At 38.6% G+C, this 14,596-nt stretch overlaps 1 protein-coding gene across 3 annotated transcripts in view; it reads left to right on the top strand.

The window, feature by feature from the left end:
- The window catches only part of ZCCHC7 (zinc finger CCHC-type containing 7), a 252,887-nt gene extending 239,530 nt beyond the window's left edge, over positions 1-13,357 (top strand). For all 3 annotated transcript variants that reach the window (XM_072841968.1, XM_072841969.1, XM_072841970.1), the window contains exons 7-9: positions 6,618-6,713; positions 9,672-9,789; positions 11,838-13,357. In XM_072841968.1, the coding sequence (XP_072698069.1) occupies positions 6,618-6,713; positions 9,672-9,789; positions 11,838-12,274 (651 nt within the window). In that variant the 3' untranslated portion in view covers positions 12,275-13,357. The remainder of the gene's footprint in view (positions 1-6,617; positions 6,714-9,671; positions 9,790-11,837) is intronic.
- The last annotated feature ends 1,239 nt before the right edge of the window (positions 13,358-14,596 follow it).

Consider the following 14,596-nt stretch of genomic DNA (forward strand, 5'->3'; position numbering starts at 1 on the left):
GAGAGGCAGAGACATAGCAGAGGGAGAAGCAGGCTCCATGCAGGAAGCCCAATGCAGGACTCGATTCCGGGACTTGGATCATGACCTGAGCCAAAGGCAGATGCTCAACCATTGAGCCACCCAGGCATCCCCCCCAAAAATATACATTTTATTTACTTATTATTTAAATACGTATTTTGAATTGAAACTTTTTTCTGCTCAAATGTCAAATCCATGCCATTTGTCACTTCAGCCAATGGACTTTGAAAACTGTGATGACAAGCTTTCCGTTTGGGGTAACATTTTCTTGAGAAATCCTATTTGATACTTAGGTTGGAATTTTTAAATGTATGAATATTTGGGGGGAGGCTTGTGCTATTAGTGAGTTTATTGAAAGGATAAATTGATTTGGAAATATCTTGAAAGAGTAAGGTCATTCTCAAGCATGAAAACCATATTGATTTAAGAGGTGTGTGAATAAATGTGACTTGTTCAGAAAGACTGGAGCTAAGCTCAATACTAAATGTTACATTTGGTCATGAATACATTTACCTCAAGTACTTAATATATTTGCTTTTTAATATATGTTCATATAACAAATTGAATTAATAAAAACATATAGTCTAGTCTTTAAGCATATGTGTGATTACAAAAATAAGTCCATTTTGCATTCACAAGAGTAGAAAATTCCCTTTAATTAGTGAAATTGATTGCATATCCTATATAGTAATGAGCTTCAACTAGATGCAGACCCTCATTGGATCAAAGTCAGTTTAGATAAGGGCAGCTCAAGGTCACAGAGGGAGATGCCCAGCAGATTCATTTGCATAAAAAATTACTGTTAGAAATAGGACACTGAGGCAGCTCTGGCGTTTTGATCTCTTGGCCTTTGTCATGGAGATTCCTAGTTGTGAAGGGAGTAAGGCCAGTGTCCCAGATAATGATTAACTGTTTTAATGGCATTCATTCATTCATTCCGCACTAACTACTCATGCAGAAAAAAGGGTTATGTAAAATGACATTAGAAGAAAATCATTTGTAATCGTTGCATCGGGCTGCACTTTGAGGAGACATTAGGAGTAAATCCGTGGCGTGGTAGGCTTATGCTTTATCTTCTGATATTTACTGAGTTTACTGGTGCATGAAAAGCTTTCAGCAAGAATAGCAGATGGGATGGACCTTTCATAGGTAATGCTATCTACCAGGTTATTACTTCTATATATTGATAGTAAAGTAATCTCCAAGATATCACCCTACAAATATAGATTATTTAAATGTCTGTAACAAAAAAAGAAAAAAGCTGCTTTCATAAATAGTTCACTTGGTAACCCATTGGTCAAAGTCTCTAGATAAATTCTTAACTTTAAAAAAAAGTTTTAGGGCAGCCCCAGTGGCTCAGTTTAGCTCCTACTTCAGCCCAGAGTGTGATCCTGGAGACCCAGGATTGAGTCCCACATCGGGCTCCCTGCATGGAGCCTGCTTCTCCCTCTGCCTCTGTCTCAATTTCTGTGTCTCTGAATAAAAGAGTGTTTTCTGTGTCTCTCCCTCTGCCTCTCTCTCAATTTCTGTGTCTCTGAATAAATAAGTAAAATCTTTAAAAAAAAAAAAAAGTTTTAAAAGACTACATTCATTCTCGTACATTTAACTTTTTGTCCACAGTGCAGACTGTATGACAGAACTCTGAACTTAGAGCTAATCAGTTGACATATTCTGCTTTAAATTGGACCTTTCCTGTTAATTAAAAATAAAGACATGCTCCAAGGCAGAACTATTGAGTCACAAATTTATATTTCTAACACTTTAAATAGCTGTAAGATTTTTGTTAGATCATAGTATGAAAACTTGTCCACTGGAAATCATTATTGAGTTTTCAGTACTGTATTCTAATATAGAAATGTTCTCTAATTAGGTGAGATCTAGGCTGATTTCATTCCTATTAAGTCCTAGTACATGATAGTTTATTAAAATGGGAGTATGTAGATAGCGTTTGTCATGTCATTTACTAATTAATTATTGTGAAACAGTTTAGAATTTCATAGCACAATATAAATACTGTTGCTATTTTTATTAGTAATAATGGAAGTTTTTAACTAGTGACATTATTCAGATGAATGAACATCCAAATGTTTGCACTTCATCCACGGGCATAAATGAACAGCGGGGCTAAATTTGAGACTCTTTGAATGAAATTACTTTCAAAATAAAGTAAGTGTCACCATGAAGCATGCTTTCAAAATCTTGATTAAGAAGGATCTCTTTATCCTTGATACTGTAAAACTGAATTCCTATTCTCTTTATACTACTAATTCCTTCCTGATTCTTCCAGACTATATATCACACTCTCAGTGTGAAGTAGGGGAGACACTTAGGGAGCTGTATTAATTTATGCAGGCTTTTTAATATATCAAAACATAATTTTATAGGTTGTCCTTTAATGATGTTAAAAATTGATATCGTTTCCCAATGTACCCAAATTATTAACAATAACTAAAATGTATTGGATGCTTACTATGGGCTATGTGCTTTACATATGCATTGTTAATTTATTACTACTTTGTGAACTCTTACTATATGCCTGGCCTGTTCTGGGATCTGGGGTATAGCAGTGAACAAAAAAAAACACAGACAGAAATCCCAGCCCTTACAGAGCTTGCTTTCTTCTTGCCTGGGATTGTAAGTGGAGGGACAGATAAAACAAACAAGCAAAATATATAGTATGTGAGATGTGATAAGTGACATGGAGTTTGTCTGTTTGTTTGTTTGTTTGTTTGTTTGTTTGTTTGTTTAAAGCAGTAAAGCAGGGTAGGGAACACCAGTTGGAGAGAGCTGACAATCTTTTTAAAAAGTGATCAGGAAAGCCTTACTAATATGACCTTTAAGCCAAGATTTGAAAGAGGTGGAGTGCACCATGTTCTTCTGGGCAAAGAGTGATACAGGCAGCTGGAACAACATTAGAACTACCTGTAATTTCCTCAAACTTAGGCAATAAAATAATTCAGAGAAATTCCATAAAACTTGTGCTCTGCATCCTAATCCATAGAGGTTTTCAGTGTTCAGATTTATTTTAATCACATTTATTGGCCATATAACTCATTTCCACTCTATTAAATTTTGAAGTGTTTAACATCTACTCATTTACCACCTATTTATTGAGCACTTTTTTTTTTTTTTTTTTTTATTGAGCACTTTTTATGTTGTAGCTTAGGCATCAGCAGACTTCTTCTGTAGAGAGCCAGATAGCAAAGTTTAGCTTGGTAGGCCATATGGTCTCTGTCATAACTCTGCTCTTGAAAAGTTACCACAGATAACCAACCGTATTGCAGGTAGTTCTATTTTAAACTTTTTGAGGAAACTCCATACTATTTTCCACAATGGCTGTGCCAGTTTGCATTCCCACCAACAGTCCAGAAGGGTTCCCTTTTCACTACATCCTCACCAACACTTGTTTCTTGTGTTTTTGATTCTAGCCACTCTGACAAGTGTGAAATATTATCTCATTGTGATTTTGATTTACATTTCCCTAATGATGAGTAATATCGAGCATCTTTTCCTGTGTCTTTTGGCCATCTGGATATCTTCTTTGGAGAAACGTCTGATAAGCACTAGGTGATATATGGAATTGTAGAAACACTGTATTGTACATCTGAAACTAATATAACACTATAGCTATACTTGAATTAAAATAATGTAAGAAAAACAGCAATAGATAATCTGTAAGCAGATGTGCCTGGCTGTGCTTCAATAAAACTTTGTTTTCAGACCTTGAATTTTGAATTTCATAGAATTTTCATGTGTTGCAAAATATCTTTTTTTTTTTTTTAATCATTTAAATGTAAAAGCCATTCTTGTCTCTGGGCTGTACAAAAACAAGCAGAGGACTGGATTTGACCTGTCACCCATAGTTTGCCAACATGTATATGCTCATGCCATGGGCCCAGCACTCTGGTAAACATCACTGATAAGGCATCCTTGAACTTGTTCAGCTCTACCACCCATCTGCCACCTTAAACAACAATAACAAAATTAGTTGGCAGACCAGCATTCTTTGTAACAGCATCTCATTAAAGTACATAAGTGGGGTGCCCCTGGCTGGCTGAGTCTGGGGGGCCTGCAATTCTTGGTCTCAGGGTCATGAGTTTGAGCCCCATGTGGGGTGTAGAGTTTATTTGAAAGAGAGAGAGAGAGAGGAAGGAAGGGAGGGAGGGAGGGAGGGAAAGAGGGAGGGAGGGAGGGGAATGAGAGGGAAGGAGGGAGAGAGAGAGAGAGAAAGGAAGCAAGCAAGCAAGCTTATCCAAGTTATACCCTGTTCTTAACCTTTCTTCCAATCTCAAAAAAAAAAAAAAGAATGGGCGGGAATTCGTTTTTTTTTTTCCCTCTGTTTAAAGCCCCTGCCACCTCAGGGGTTTTATTCTGTCTTCTCTCTTCTCTCCTGTTTCCAAGCCCTCCATCTCTCCTACTACTTTCTCAGCTCTCTCGCTCTCTCATTCTAATAGCAGACTCCATCAAACCCCCTTCCTAGGTCTTGCTCAATATTATTCTGCCCCTTGTTATTCATGTTTCTCAGAGTAATACATACCTACTGTCTCCTTTTCTTCAACTTCCATTCAGTTTTTTAAAATATTTCCTGTAAATGTGACATACATACTGAAAAGTGCATAAAACATATACAACTTAGTATATGAGTTATATAACACACACTCAAGTTCTAGAACACCACTTGTGTTCAGGAAATAGAAAATTGTGGCTACCCCAGAAGCCTCTGTGAGTTGTTTTCTCCCCACTGGAAGTAACCACCATCCTGGCTTCTGTGGGCAGTCATTTTCTTGTTCTTCTATATGATTTCATCATCTTTGTATCCATTGCTTCACTCTTGAACCTGTTGACTTCTACTCTTTTTTACCTTTCCACTAATTCCAAAATTCTCATCCTCAGGATGACCTCAGGTTATCCATAAACAGTTGCCAAATCTAACCGACATTTCTTGGTTCTAATCTCAACAAGCCTCTGCTGTATTTGACATTGTAGATGAGTTCATCCTTCTTGAAGCTGCTAAGATCTGTGACTGTATTTTCCTGTGGTCTTGCCTCCATCAACCTTTCCTATTCTGTCTCTATCTCAGGATCCTGTGTCTGCCTCTTAAGTGTTGTTCTTCCCAGGGTTCCATCCGAAGTTACTGCTGCTCATGCTGGGTATGGCAATATGTCCACTCGAGTCTACTGAGCCTCCACTGTTACACAGATTTCTTCCAGATCTAATCATCAGCTCACACTTGTTCCCTAAGCTTTAATCTCACATAGACAACTGCCTGGTGGATATCTCCACCAATGCAGGATCTAAGTTAAACTCCATTATCTTTCCCTCTGATTTGGCCTCTCTTTTTTCTCCCTACCTTTTCTGAAGCAAGTATTGGCACTACTACCAAATCATTGGCATTCATCAATTCACCCAACTTAGAAACCTGAAAAGCATCCCAGTTTCTCCTTTCCTTCATTCCCTATATCTTTTCAATGTCCAAGTGATACCATTTTTATCACCTCATGTATTTGCCAAATCCATTCCCTTTTTCCTATACTTGAGGAATACTTGAGGCCCTCATATACTCGTATACTTGAGGCCCTCATCACCTCACTGGCTTTCCTCACAGCCACCTTTCTCACTGCATTGAACCTTCTCCTGCTCATATTCATCACCATCCCTACAACTACAAGCCAAAAAGTTTTTTCCGAAATAAAATTGTAACTATTCTGCTCCTACATTTAAAACTATACTTAAGAGATCTCTGGGTGGCTCAACGGTTTAGCGCCTGCCTTCAGCCCAGGGCGTGATCCTGGAGTCCTGGGATCAAGTCCCACATCAGGCTCCCTGCATGGAGCCTGCTTCTCCCTCTGCCTGTGCCTGTGCCTCTCTCTCTCTCTCTCTCTCTCTCTCTCTCTCTCTTTCTCTTTTTTTCTCTCTCATGAATAAATAAATAAAATCTTAAAAAAATAAAAATAAATGGAAAGGCCCAGATAAACTCCAAGTTCCTTAAGATAACTTATAAGGCCCTCCCTTCTTTTGCCCTCCATTCTCCAGGCTCATTTTTCAGTATACCTGAAAGTGCATGTTGTACTTTGTCAGCATGTGTGCTCTTTCTTAGTTTCATGTCATTGTTCATGTTGTCCCCTCCACTTAGGATGTTCCGTTTGACTTATACCTAATCCTTTGAGAGAAAACGTAAGTTTCATACTTCCAAGGAAGCTTTCCGTGTCTTCTTCCACCCTATCCAATGGTGGGTCCCCCTTGCCACTCCATTAATACCTTGTCACTGTGCTTATTACATCGTTCTGTCATTATCTATTTCTGTCATGTTCTGCTAAGCTATTGTACTTCTCTGAGAGACCAAATATCTAGCACTGGGCATAGTGCCGAATGGAATGAGGAGTGAAGGAGAGGAAAGAACACACTGATATGAAGTATAAAAGAATTGTTAGGTTATGCACTTTAACACAGAGAACCATCTGGATATGAAGTGCGCACACTAAACTCAAGGAGGCAACATCTCAGGGAATCTCTTACCAAAAAAAGAGCTCTTTGGGAAAGAATCAGTTGTTAATTTTCTTCTAACATTTAATAAACCCTCGTAAATACTCATGTTGCAGACCAAACCTGGACCACCCAAAAAGCCGAAGACCCCTTCTGGACAATCAGCCTTAGTGTATTGCTACAACTGTGGGCAAGAAGGCCATTATGGACACGTAAGTTTGAAGTGGCACTGGGGCAGAAAGCATTCTGTTGTTCTGGAAGTGGTTGCTGAAAGATGAACTCGAAAAGAATATAATTCTGAATGCTTACTTTGTTTTATCAACTAACATCCTGAAGTAAGACTTCATATATTTTCAACTGATTGACTTCTCCCATCCTGCTACAGCAAGGATCTGTCGGAGCACATTCTTCTAATTGTTTTCAGTACATAGGAATAAGTTAGGCTAACACAAATACAAAGCTCATAAAATCCAGCAAACAAATAAAAGTAATCAGCAGAATGGTTACAGTTCCTGTGAGTCCTTATGATTGCTATTACTTTGACACAGTTGAGTCATGACTTTAGGTTTTCTGTGTAGTTCTCCAGTATCTCTAGTTTTCCCTGGTATTGTTTTCACTTAAATTTTCATCACTTACATGTAAACCCTAGCACGAGTGGAAAGACAGAGGTGCTGCATCTTTGACTAGCCTGCTCCCCCCACAAATGTCCAAATTCCCTATTTAGACTGCATGTGCCCAGCCCTAACAGGGCCAAACTCTGTGTGTTTTAGGTGTAGGGATGTCAAAGCAGAAGAAACTTGTGCTGTGGGACAGGAGGGAATCTCCTAGCCTCTTGTCTTGTTAAATATGAAATAGCAGCAGCTCATCCCAGAGACAGGCTGCAATAAGAAACCACTCAGAACTCTCTCCTACATCCCTGGAATCCTGCATCAGAGGAAGAAAGGCAGTGGCACAAAAAAATAGAAAATCTGAATGGAGAAATACATTCCTAGTCTCCAGGTGGGCTTCTAGCAGCCTAGATAAACCAAAATAATCTAAGATCAGATTTGATGACACAAGAGTAAAGTATTCAGTGGGCAGAGAGTCCTCAAAATGGGTTGGGCTGTGAGCAGTAGGATGGGGGAGTACTATACTTTGTGACTTGAATTCTGACCATGGTGCCTCATTCATGCAGCCTTGGGTCTGGAGCTCTATAGCATAGAGAGACAGACAGACTGACTGACTGGGAAAAGAAAAGGGCTGGGTCATAGCTCACCAGCAGATGAAGTTTTTCTTCCATGTTGGGGCAGTAGGACCATGGAGTGAAGGGATAGAATATGAAAGTAGGATGAAGTTCTGATCCTCAGTTCCAGTTTTTGCTCTGATACTGACTTAACCATGTGATTTGAACAACCCACATTTTCTCTCTTGTCTTCAGTTTCTTTATCTACAAAGCAAAGAAGTTGTACAGGGAGATTTCTCAGTACTGACATTTGGATGCTGTTTCCAGTGTGAACAAATCCATAGTACAGTGATATGGATGGAAAGACCCTGTAGTATACTTACTTCATTTCCATAGAACTCACACTGAAAGCCTTGTTAGAGAATACTTTTTCTTACAGAATTATCATCTCTAGATCTTTTCCTGCTTTGTGCCTTTCTCCTTATTGCCAAAATTCAGATGTTGCCAACACTGTTTAGGAAACCTATTCACATTAAACATTCCACTACCACGCAGATCACATGGATGTACAATTTATGCTTACTGACAAAGGGGTGTATTTTTAGCATTTATGTTTGTTCAATTGAAGAAAAACAATTATAGTTGGACACATAATACTTACTAGTCACTCCTGTTAATGTAGATAGGAAATATATTAACATTTGGAATTTATCCCTGAAATCTAGATTTAGATAGTTTTTAATTTACAATAAAGCAAATTTGGCAGCCTCATTGCTGCCATAGATGAAGAACTCTAGATTATTCACACTAATGAAGAAGATCAGTGGTGTGGCTAATCCAGAATAGTAGATAAATTATATAGCCAACTATCAATTGTCTGTGCTAATGGAGGGGACCAGCGATGTGGATAATCAAAATATAATTTACATTTAGCTTTGGAAAATATTTATGGTACTGTATAGCTCTGTATAGTCATACCAGTCTAGACCGTACAGGATCCAAACATGAGACTATGCAGATGAGTAAAGATGCCTGAAGACCCCTCCACTTCAGTTTCAGAAATACAGCTCTACAGATGTTACTGAACAGCCTCTTCATGTGGAAGATATTCTAAGGTGAATGTGGCACCGCCTTTCCCTAATTCCACTTATTCTCTAATTGGGAAGGCAGGAACAGTCATAAGCAGCTCCACATCAGGCAGACTGTCATAGGAAACAGTAGTCACTGTGCAGAGAGACTACTCCAGGAGCATATGAAAGTATGAGTGAGCACTGGGAGTGTATCAAGGTCTGTAGTACCTTTTTATAATTGTAATTTGCTCTTAATATTTTATGGTTAGAATCTCAGTCCATTTAAGCTGCTATAAATAAACTACAATAGACTGGATGGTTTATAAACAACAGAAACTTATGTCTTAGAGTTCTGGAGGCTGGGAAGCCCAAGATCATGGTTCCAACAGAATCCATGTCTGGTGAGGGCCTGCTTCCTCAGAGATGACACTTTCTTGCTGTGTCCTCACAAGGGTAGAATGGGCTAGGGAGTTCTGTGGGGGGTCTCTTTTATAAGAATATTGATCCCATTCATCAGAGCAAAGGTCTGACAACAACAAGCAAAGGTCTAAAGCAACATAAGGCCAAATAAAATAAACCCTCTAACAGAGGAACAAGGCAAGTGTAATGGAGATCCAGCTCCTGTTGCTGTTAACTCAGACTGAGAGAGGGGTTTGGCAGAAAAGATTGAAAAAAGATAAGGGTTTCATGAATAAAGAAGGAAAGAAAATCCAAGCCTGAAAGAAGCAAGTACACACAGTTGGGTGTGGTTGGGTGTGATTGGATATGATCCTCCCAACGTCCCAGCAAGACTGCATCCTGAGCCACAGAGTGGGGTATCCCTGGTGCAGGGCTTGTCTCTAACTACAGTGGTCCATAATCTTGCAAAAAGGTTGTCTGCACAGTGCACTTATTATCAAATTTGATAATTTGAAACAGTAATTTCAAACAATTTGCAGGAATGTACAGAAAGACGAATGTTTAACCAGACGTTTCCAACATCTCCATTCATCTTCTACTATGATGACAAATATGAAATTCGAGAGAGAGAACAGAGAATAAAACGAAAAGTGAAAGGTATGTTATTGACTTCTTATGAGATCCACCTTTGCAATAGTTCCTAAATACCTCCTCTTGCACTGTCTTTCCCTGCTCTGGGGGGAATCATTGGTTAGCAGTGAAAATGTTTTTAAATAATTACCTTAGAAACTAGAACTTTCTTGATCTCCAGAAATCAGGCACCCAGTTCAGAAACTGTTGCGTTCTTTTCACAGTGATGATTTTTCTCACATAATGACCAGTTTAGAATATGTCCAGAAAATACTTCTATCCATATAAGTATGCAGAGTTTTTAAAGGCTACTTTGAGATTTTTTTGTTTAGCAAGTAATTATTTTTTCCCTTTCTTTGTCTCTACTATTTTTCATGGAAAGAAAAGCTTTCCCTGCTAGGTAATTCCTGGTGATTCCTGGAGCTTCCTTAAAGATGTCCATTCTTAGCCCACCCTCTGTGGTTTCTTTTACTGTTGCTAACATAAAGTTCTTCTATTTTATCATTTAAGCCTACTCTTCCTAATTCTTTCTTGCCATATTCTTCATGATGGTTTACCAAGTTACTTTTGTTGCTTTAAGGACAAAACAGTTCTACATTTTTCAAGTTGACCTATACATTATTAACTCTTTTCTCCTTTTTGTTATTCTTTTCCCCATCTCTCTGAGTTTGGGTATTTTTCAAACGAAATTACTTCTCAACTCCTGCATATGTTATATATTACATTTCATATGAATTTATCTCAACGATAGAGAAATTATAGTACATGAAGATATTGATTAGGCAGCTAAGTTAAAAAATTAAGAAGAGGGATCCCTGGGTGGCGCAGCGGTTTAGCGCCTGTCTTTGGCCCAGGGCGCGATCCTGGAGACCCGGGATCGAATCCCACATCGGGCTCCCGGTGCGTGGAGCCTGCTCCTCCCTCTGCCTGTGTCTCTGCCTCTCTCTCTCTCTCTCTCTCTGTGTGTGTGTGTGACTATCATAAATAAATAAAAATTTAAAATTTTTTTTAAAAAATTAAGAAGAAAAGCACCAAATGTCACCTCTAAATTAAAAGATTATGGCCAAAAAAATAAAAAAAATAAAAGATTATGGCCACTACTTTTTTTTTTTTATACTTTTCTATATTTCCCAGGTTTTCTATAATGAGTCTTTATAACTTACAATCCTAGAAAAACCATTTGTTTTCCCTTTTAGCTAGTTATATTGACAACTCTGTGGCTACTTAGAGGTTCTCTATGATTCATTGGAATTTTTATTTTATGCCAACGTCCATAAGTAATTACCTTTGCTCTATATCCTAGAATTCACTTTTTTGTTCCCTAAATATATTACTTTGCATTTCATCCTGTTTTGTTATAGGCTACTTATTTAATCTTTCAAGATTTTATTGGCATGTTAGTTTTTCATCCCTCATTGTAACCTCATCTCCCACTTACCCCATCAGAATCACGACCATCAACAGTTGTAGTAAGGGTGCCAAGTCCTGGCAGAATTTAATATCAGATCTGGCACCCAAACCTCTGAGATACATGTGTATGTGTATACTCTCCAAGCCAGTGATACCTGTTCTGGAGGAGTAACCTCCCGTCCAGTTTAGCATCCACCTATAAGTCCTGTGGCCAGACTTTATCTTAAGAGGGTAATCGAAATGTCATATGGAACTGTTAAAAGACCATTTTACACATCTTGTTTCACTTTATCATCAAGGGTTATTTCTTTATCACTGCAAGAACTTGAATTGGTCAGACATGACTTTTCTTCACAAAGCTAAGATGATTACTGCTCTCACCAGTCTTCATCTCTGTTGTTCAACCTAATTCAGCTGTACTGAACAGAATAAATACCATTGGATTTCTGGATATTTTTTATTTTTAGCAATCAAATACAGAATTATAATCATGCAATTTTTAGTCAATGATTTTTACCTCCTTAGTAATGGCTATTTAGAATGTCCTATCATTTACACATTTCATTGTCTGGTTTCCTTTTCTGCTAAGTTGTTTGCAGACCTGTGAAAGCAATGTGTGGACTGTCTGGCTGCTGAATATGCAGAAATACTTTTATATTTTCCAGAACTCCAGAAGAATGGAGATTTCCCAAGGCAATTCAAGAGACCTCACATGGAAGCAGCAGATAAGAGGCCCCACCAACACAAAAGGAAGAGCCATGCCTCATGTAGAAACAACAGGTGGCCTCAAGAAAAGAAAGAAACCCAAAAAGAAATGAGCAGGAGCAATAAAGAACGAGAGAAACACAGGAAGGCTGACAGGTGTCATGATTTGGATGAGGACTTCCCCAGAGGCCCAAAACTCCACTCTTCTTCTGGCACTTTCAGAACCCAGAAGGCTCCTAAGTCCTTCCACCACTCATCGCATTCTCACAAGCCAAGAGAAGACAAGCTGCCCAGAGAGGGCAAACGGAGCAAGCATAAGAAAAAGAGCCACTTGGAGGGTGATGGCAATGATAATTTGTTTCTCATTAAGCAGAGGAAAAAAAAATCCAAGTTGTGAGACAGCTTCTGATCCAGCTTTCCAGTGTTTGGTCTTCATGCCTATAACATCCCAGCAAAATCTTTATTATCTGTGATTAAATAAAGTGCATTTTTGGTTTTGTTTGTAATCTCAGCCGTGCCTGGAACTGCTGAACAAAGACTGTGGAGATCTCCATTCTCTGTGTCCAACAGATTATTAAATGTAGGAGGGGGGAAAAACACACAGATATACTCAGACTTCCCCTGCTCCTATACGTCATTTTTACTCAGAATCCTAGGGATAAGAAGAAATAATCTTTTCAAGAAAAATTTTTTAAATACTCTAATAAAGTAAAAGCTCATCAAATGTAATTCATCTGCATTGGGAGTATGAAAATTAAATCCTTGCAGGAAGAGAAATTAATGCTAATATGAAAAATTCATCAGTCTTTCTTTTTTTTTTTTTTTTTTTTTAAGATTTTATTTATTTGTTCATGAGAGACCAAGAGTGAGGCAGAGACACAGACAGAGGGAGAAGCAGGCTCTTCACAGGGAGCCTGATGTGGGACTCGATCCCTGGATCCGGGATCACGCCCTGAGCCAAAGGCAGATGCTCAACAACTGAGCCACCCAGGTGTCCCTCATCAGTCTTTCATCATTACTTTATTCTTTTTTAACATCAGAAAGGGTAATAGCTGTAAATCTCAATCTAGCTGTTCTTGCTCTTGAGGCTGGAGTCAGAACAGAACATCAGAGGCTAAAAGGTGAAGGTGTTCTCATTGAAACCCCTAAGAGGTGGAGAATTGGCCTGTAGCAAAATACAAGCAAGGAACCCAACCTGTGCAATGGCATGAGAGAGATTTCCTGAGACAAGTAAAAGAGAGTCCTAAAAAATTGTAATGTAATCATAAGGAAATAGTTTTCACCATTTTTACAGTCACACTTCATGAAGACTGTCACTCAGATGTATAGAGATGGATACTGCCCCACTTAAAACACTGTTTTGTTTTCACGGGTTTTTTAACTACCACAAGGCTATACAGAAATTTTTGTACCTGTGAATTTTTTGTATTTATCAAAGCTTAATGTTAGAAAAATAAAATGTCTGAAAAAGAGTAAATAAGTTTGTCAATTATGTAAAAAGGCAATAAGAGTTTGAGTGACAAAGGCCATGGTTGGGTTGGACATGTGGCTAAAGTTACAAAATCTCCATGAACTGGGCTCAGAATGCCCTTGTCACCCAAGCACTAGCTCCATGCCAAAAGAAAATGATGCGGAGTCCGTTAATCTGGGCGATTTTAGAATGTTAGGTTCTTACATTTGTGTTTTACTCTTTGTGAAGTACATGAACCACTGTGTACCTGGTGGGATCAGCTCTCCTATCTTGTAGGGGGAAAGCGAGAGTCTCTTCCCCTAAAACAGCTTCAGCATCAGCTGTGGCTTCACAGTGTTTAGGCCAGTGCCCTCTCTGGGGATGCCCTGCTCTCAGCTAAGTGCAGGTGTTCTTTGTGTGTTGGTTCATAGCTTCCTGACATCCTTGCGATTGTTTTGACCCCAAGGTAAGTGGCCAGAGTCTTTTAACGCCCAGCTAAAAGGGCGTGACAGCCGTGAAAAAAAACAGCTTCACAGAGTATAAGTCTTGAAATAATTGGTGTTACTCCTCATTAAGACCTGGGATAAGCATGTATTATTATTGGTGTGGTGTGACTAGCATTGCTTCAGGTGCAAGGGCATCTCCTTTCAGGGCAGCGAGGGGATTGCCATTCCTTAGGATCTTACATACATGGCAGATTGTTTGGAGAAAGGAAGAAAAAGTGCTCTTTTTTAAATTATTTACTTACTTCTGCACATTTTCCTATTTTCCCCCTATTTTTTTTATTAGACAAGCATTTTGTGCTAGGATATAATTTACCCTTCAGGCCCATGCATTTATATGCAGATAGGAAAGGCAGCTGAGCTATTTTACTCGTGGGCATTAGGGTGGTTTAGGAAAGAGCAGAAACACAGAGGAGCTTCTGCTCCATTTTCTCTTTGTTGCCTGGACACCTGACTCTCACCAAGTGTTAAATCAGTCCATCAGGGACTCACAGTAGTTTTCCATACAAAAATGGGAAGCTTAAAAATATATTAGAGATTTCACAATTCATCAAATAATATTTTAAATGGATAAATATAATTGAGAAGAAAAGCAAATGTCCCAAACAATAAGCATCTGTTTAGTTGTTAAGCTTAAGAAGGCTAAACATCTTTTGCCTCTAACTCCACTCTGATTACAGGCAGTCTAAGTTGCTCCTTTCCTGGGTGATAGCTTGGTTCATGTTTGCCATTCTTAGAATATAGTACAGAGAAACTGTCTCCCGTT

This window comes from Canis lupus, chromosome 10 (assembly GCF_048164855.1).
Source record: "Canis lupus baileyi chromosome 10, mCanLup2.hap1, whole genome shotgun sequence".
NCBI lineage: Eukaryota > Metazoa > Chordata > Mammalia > Carnivora > Canidae > Canis > Canis lupus.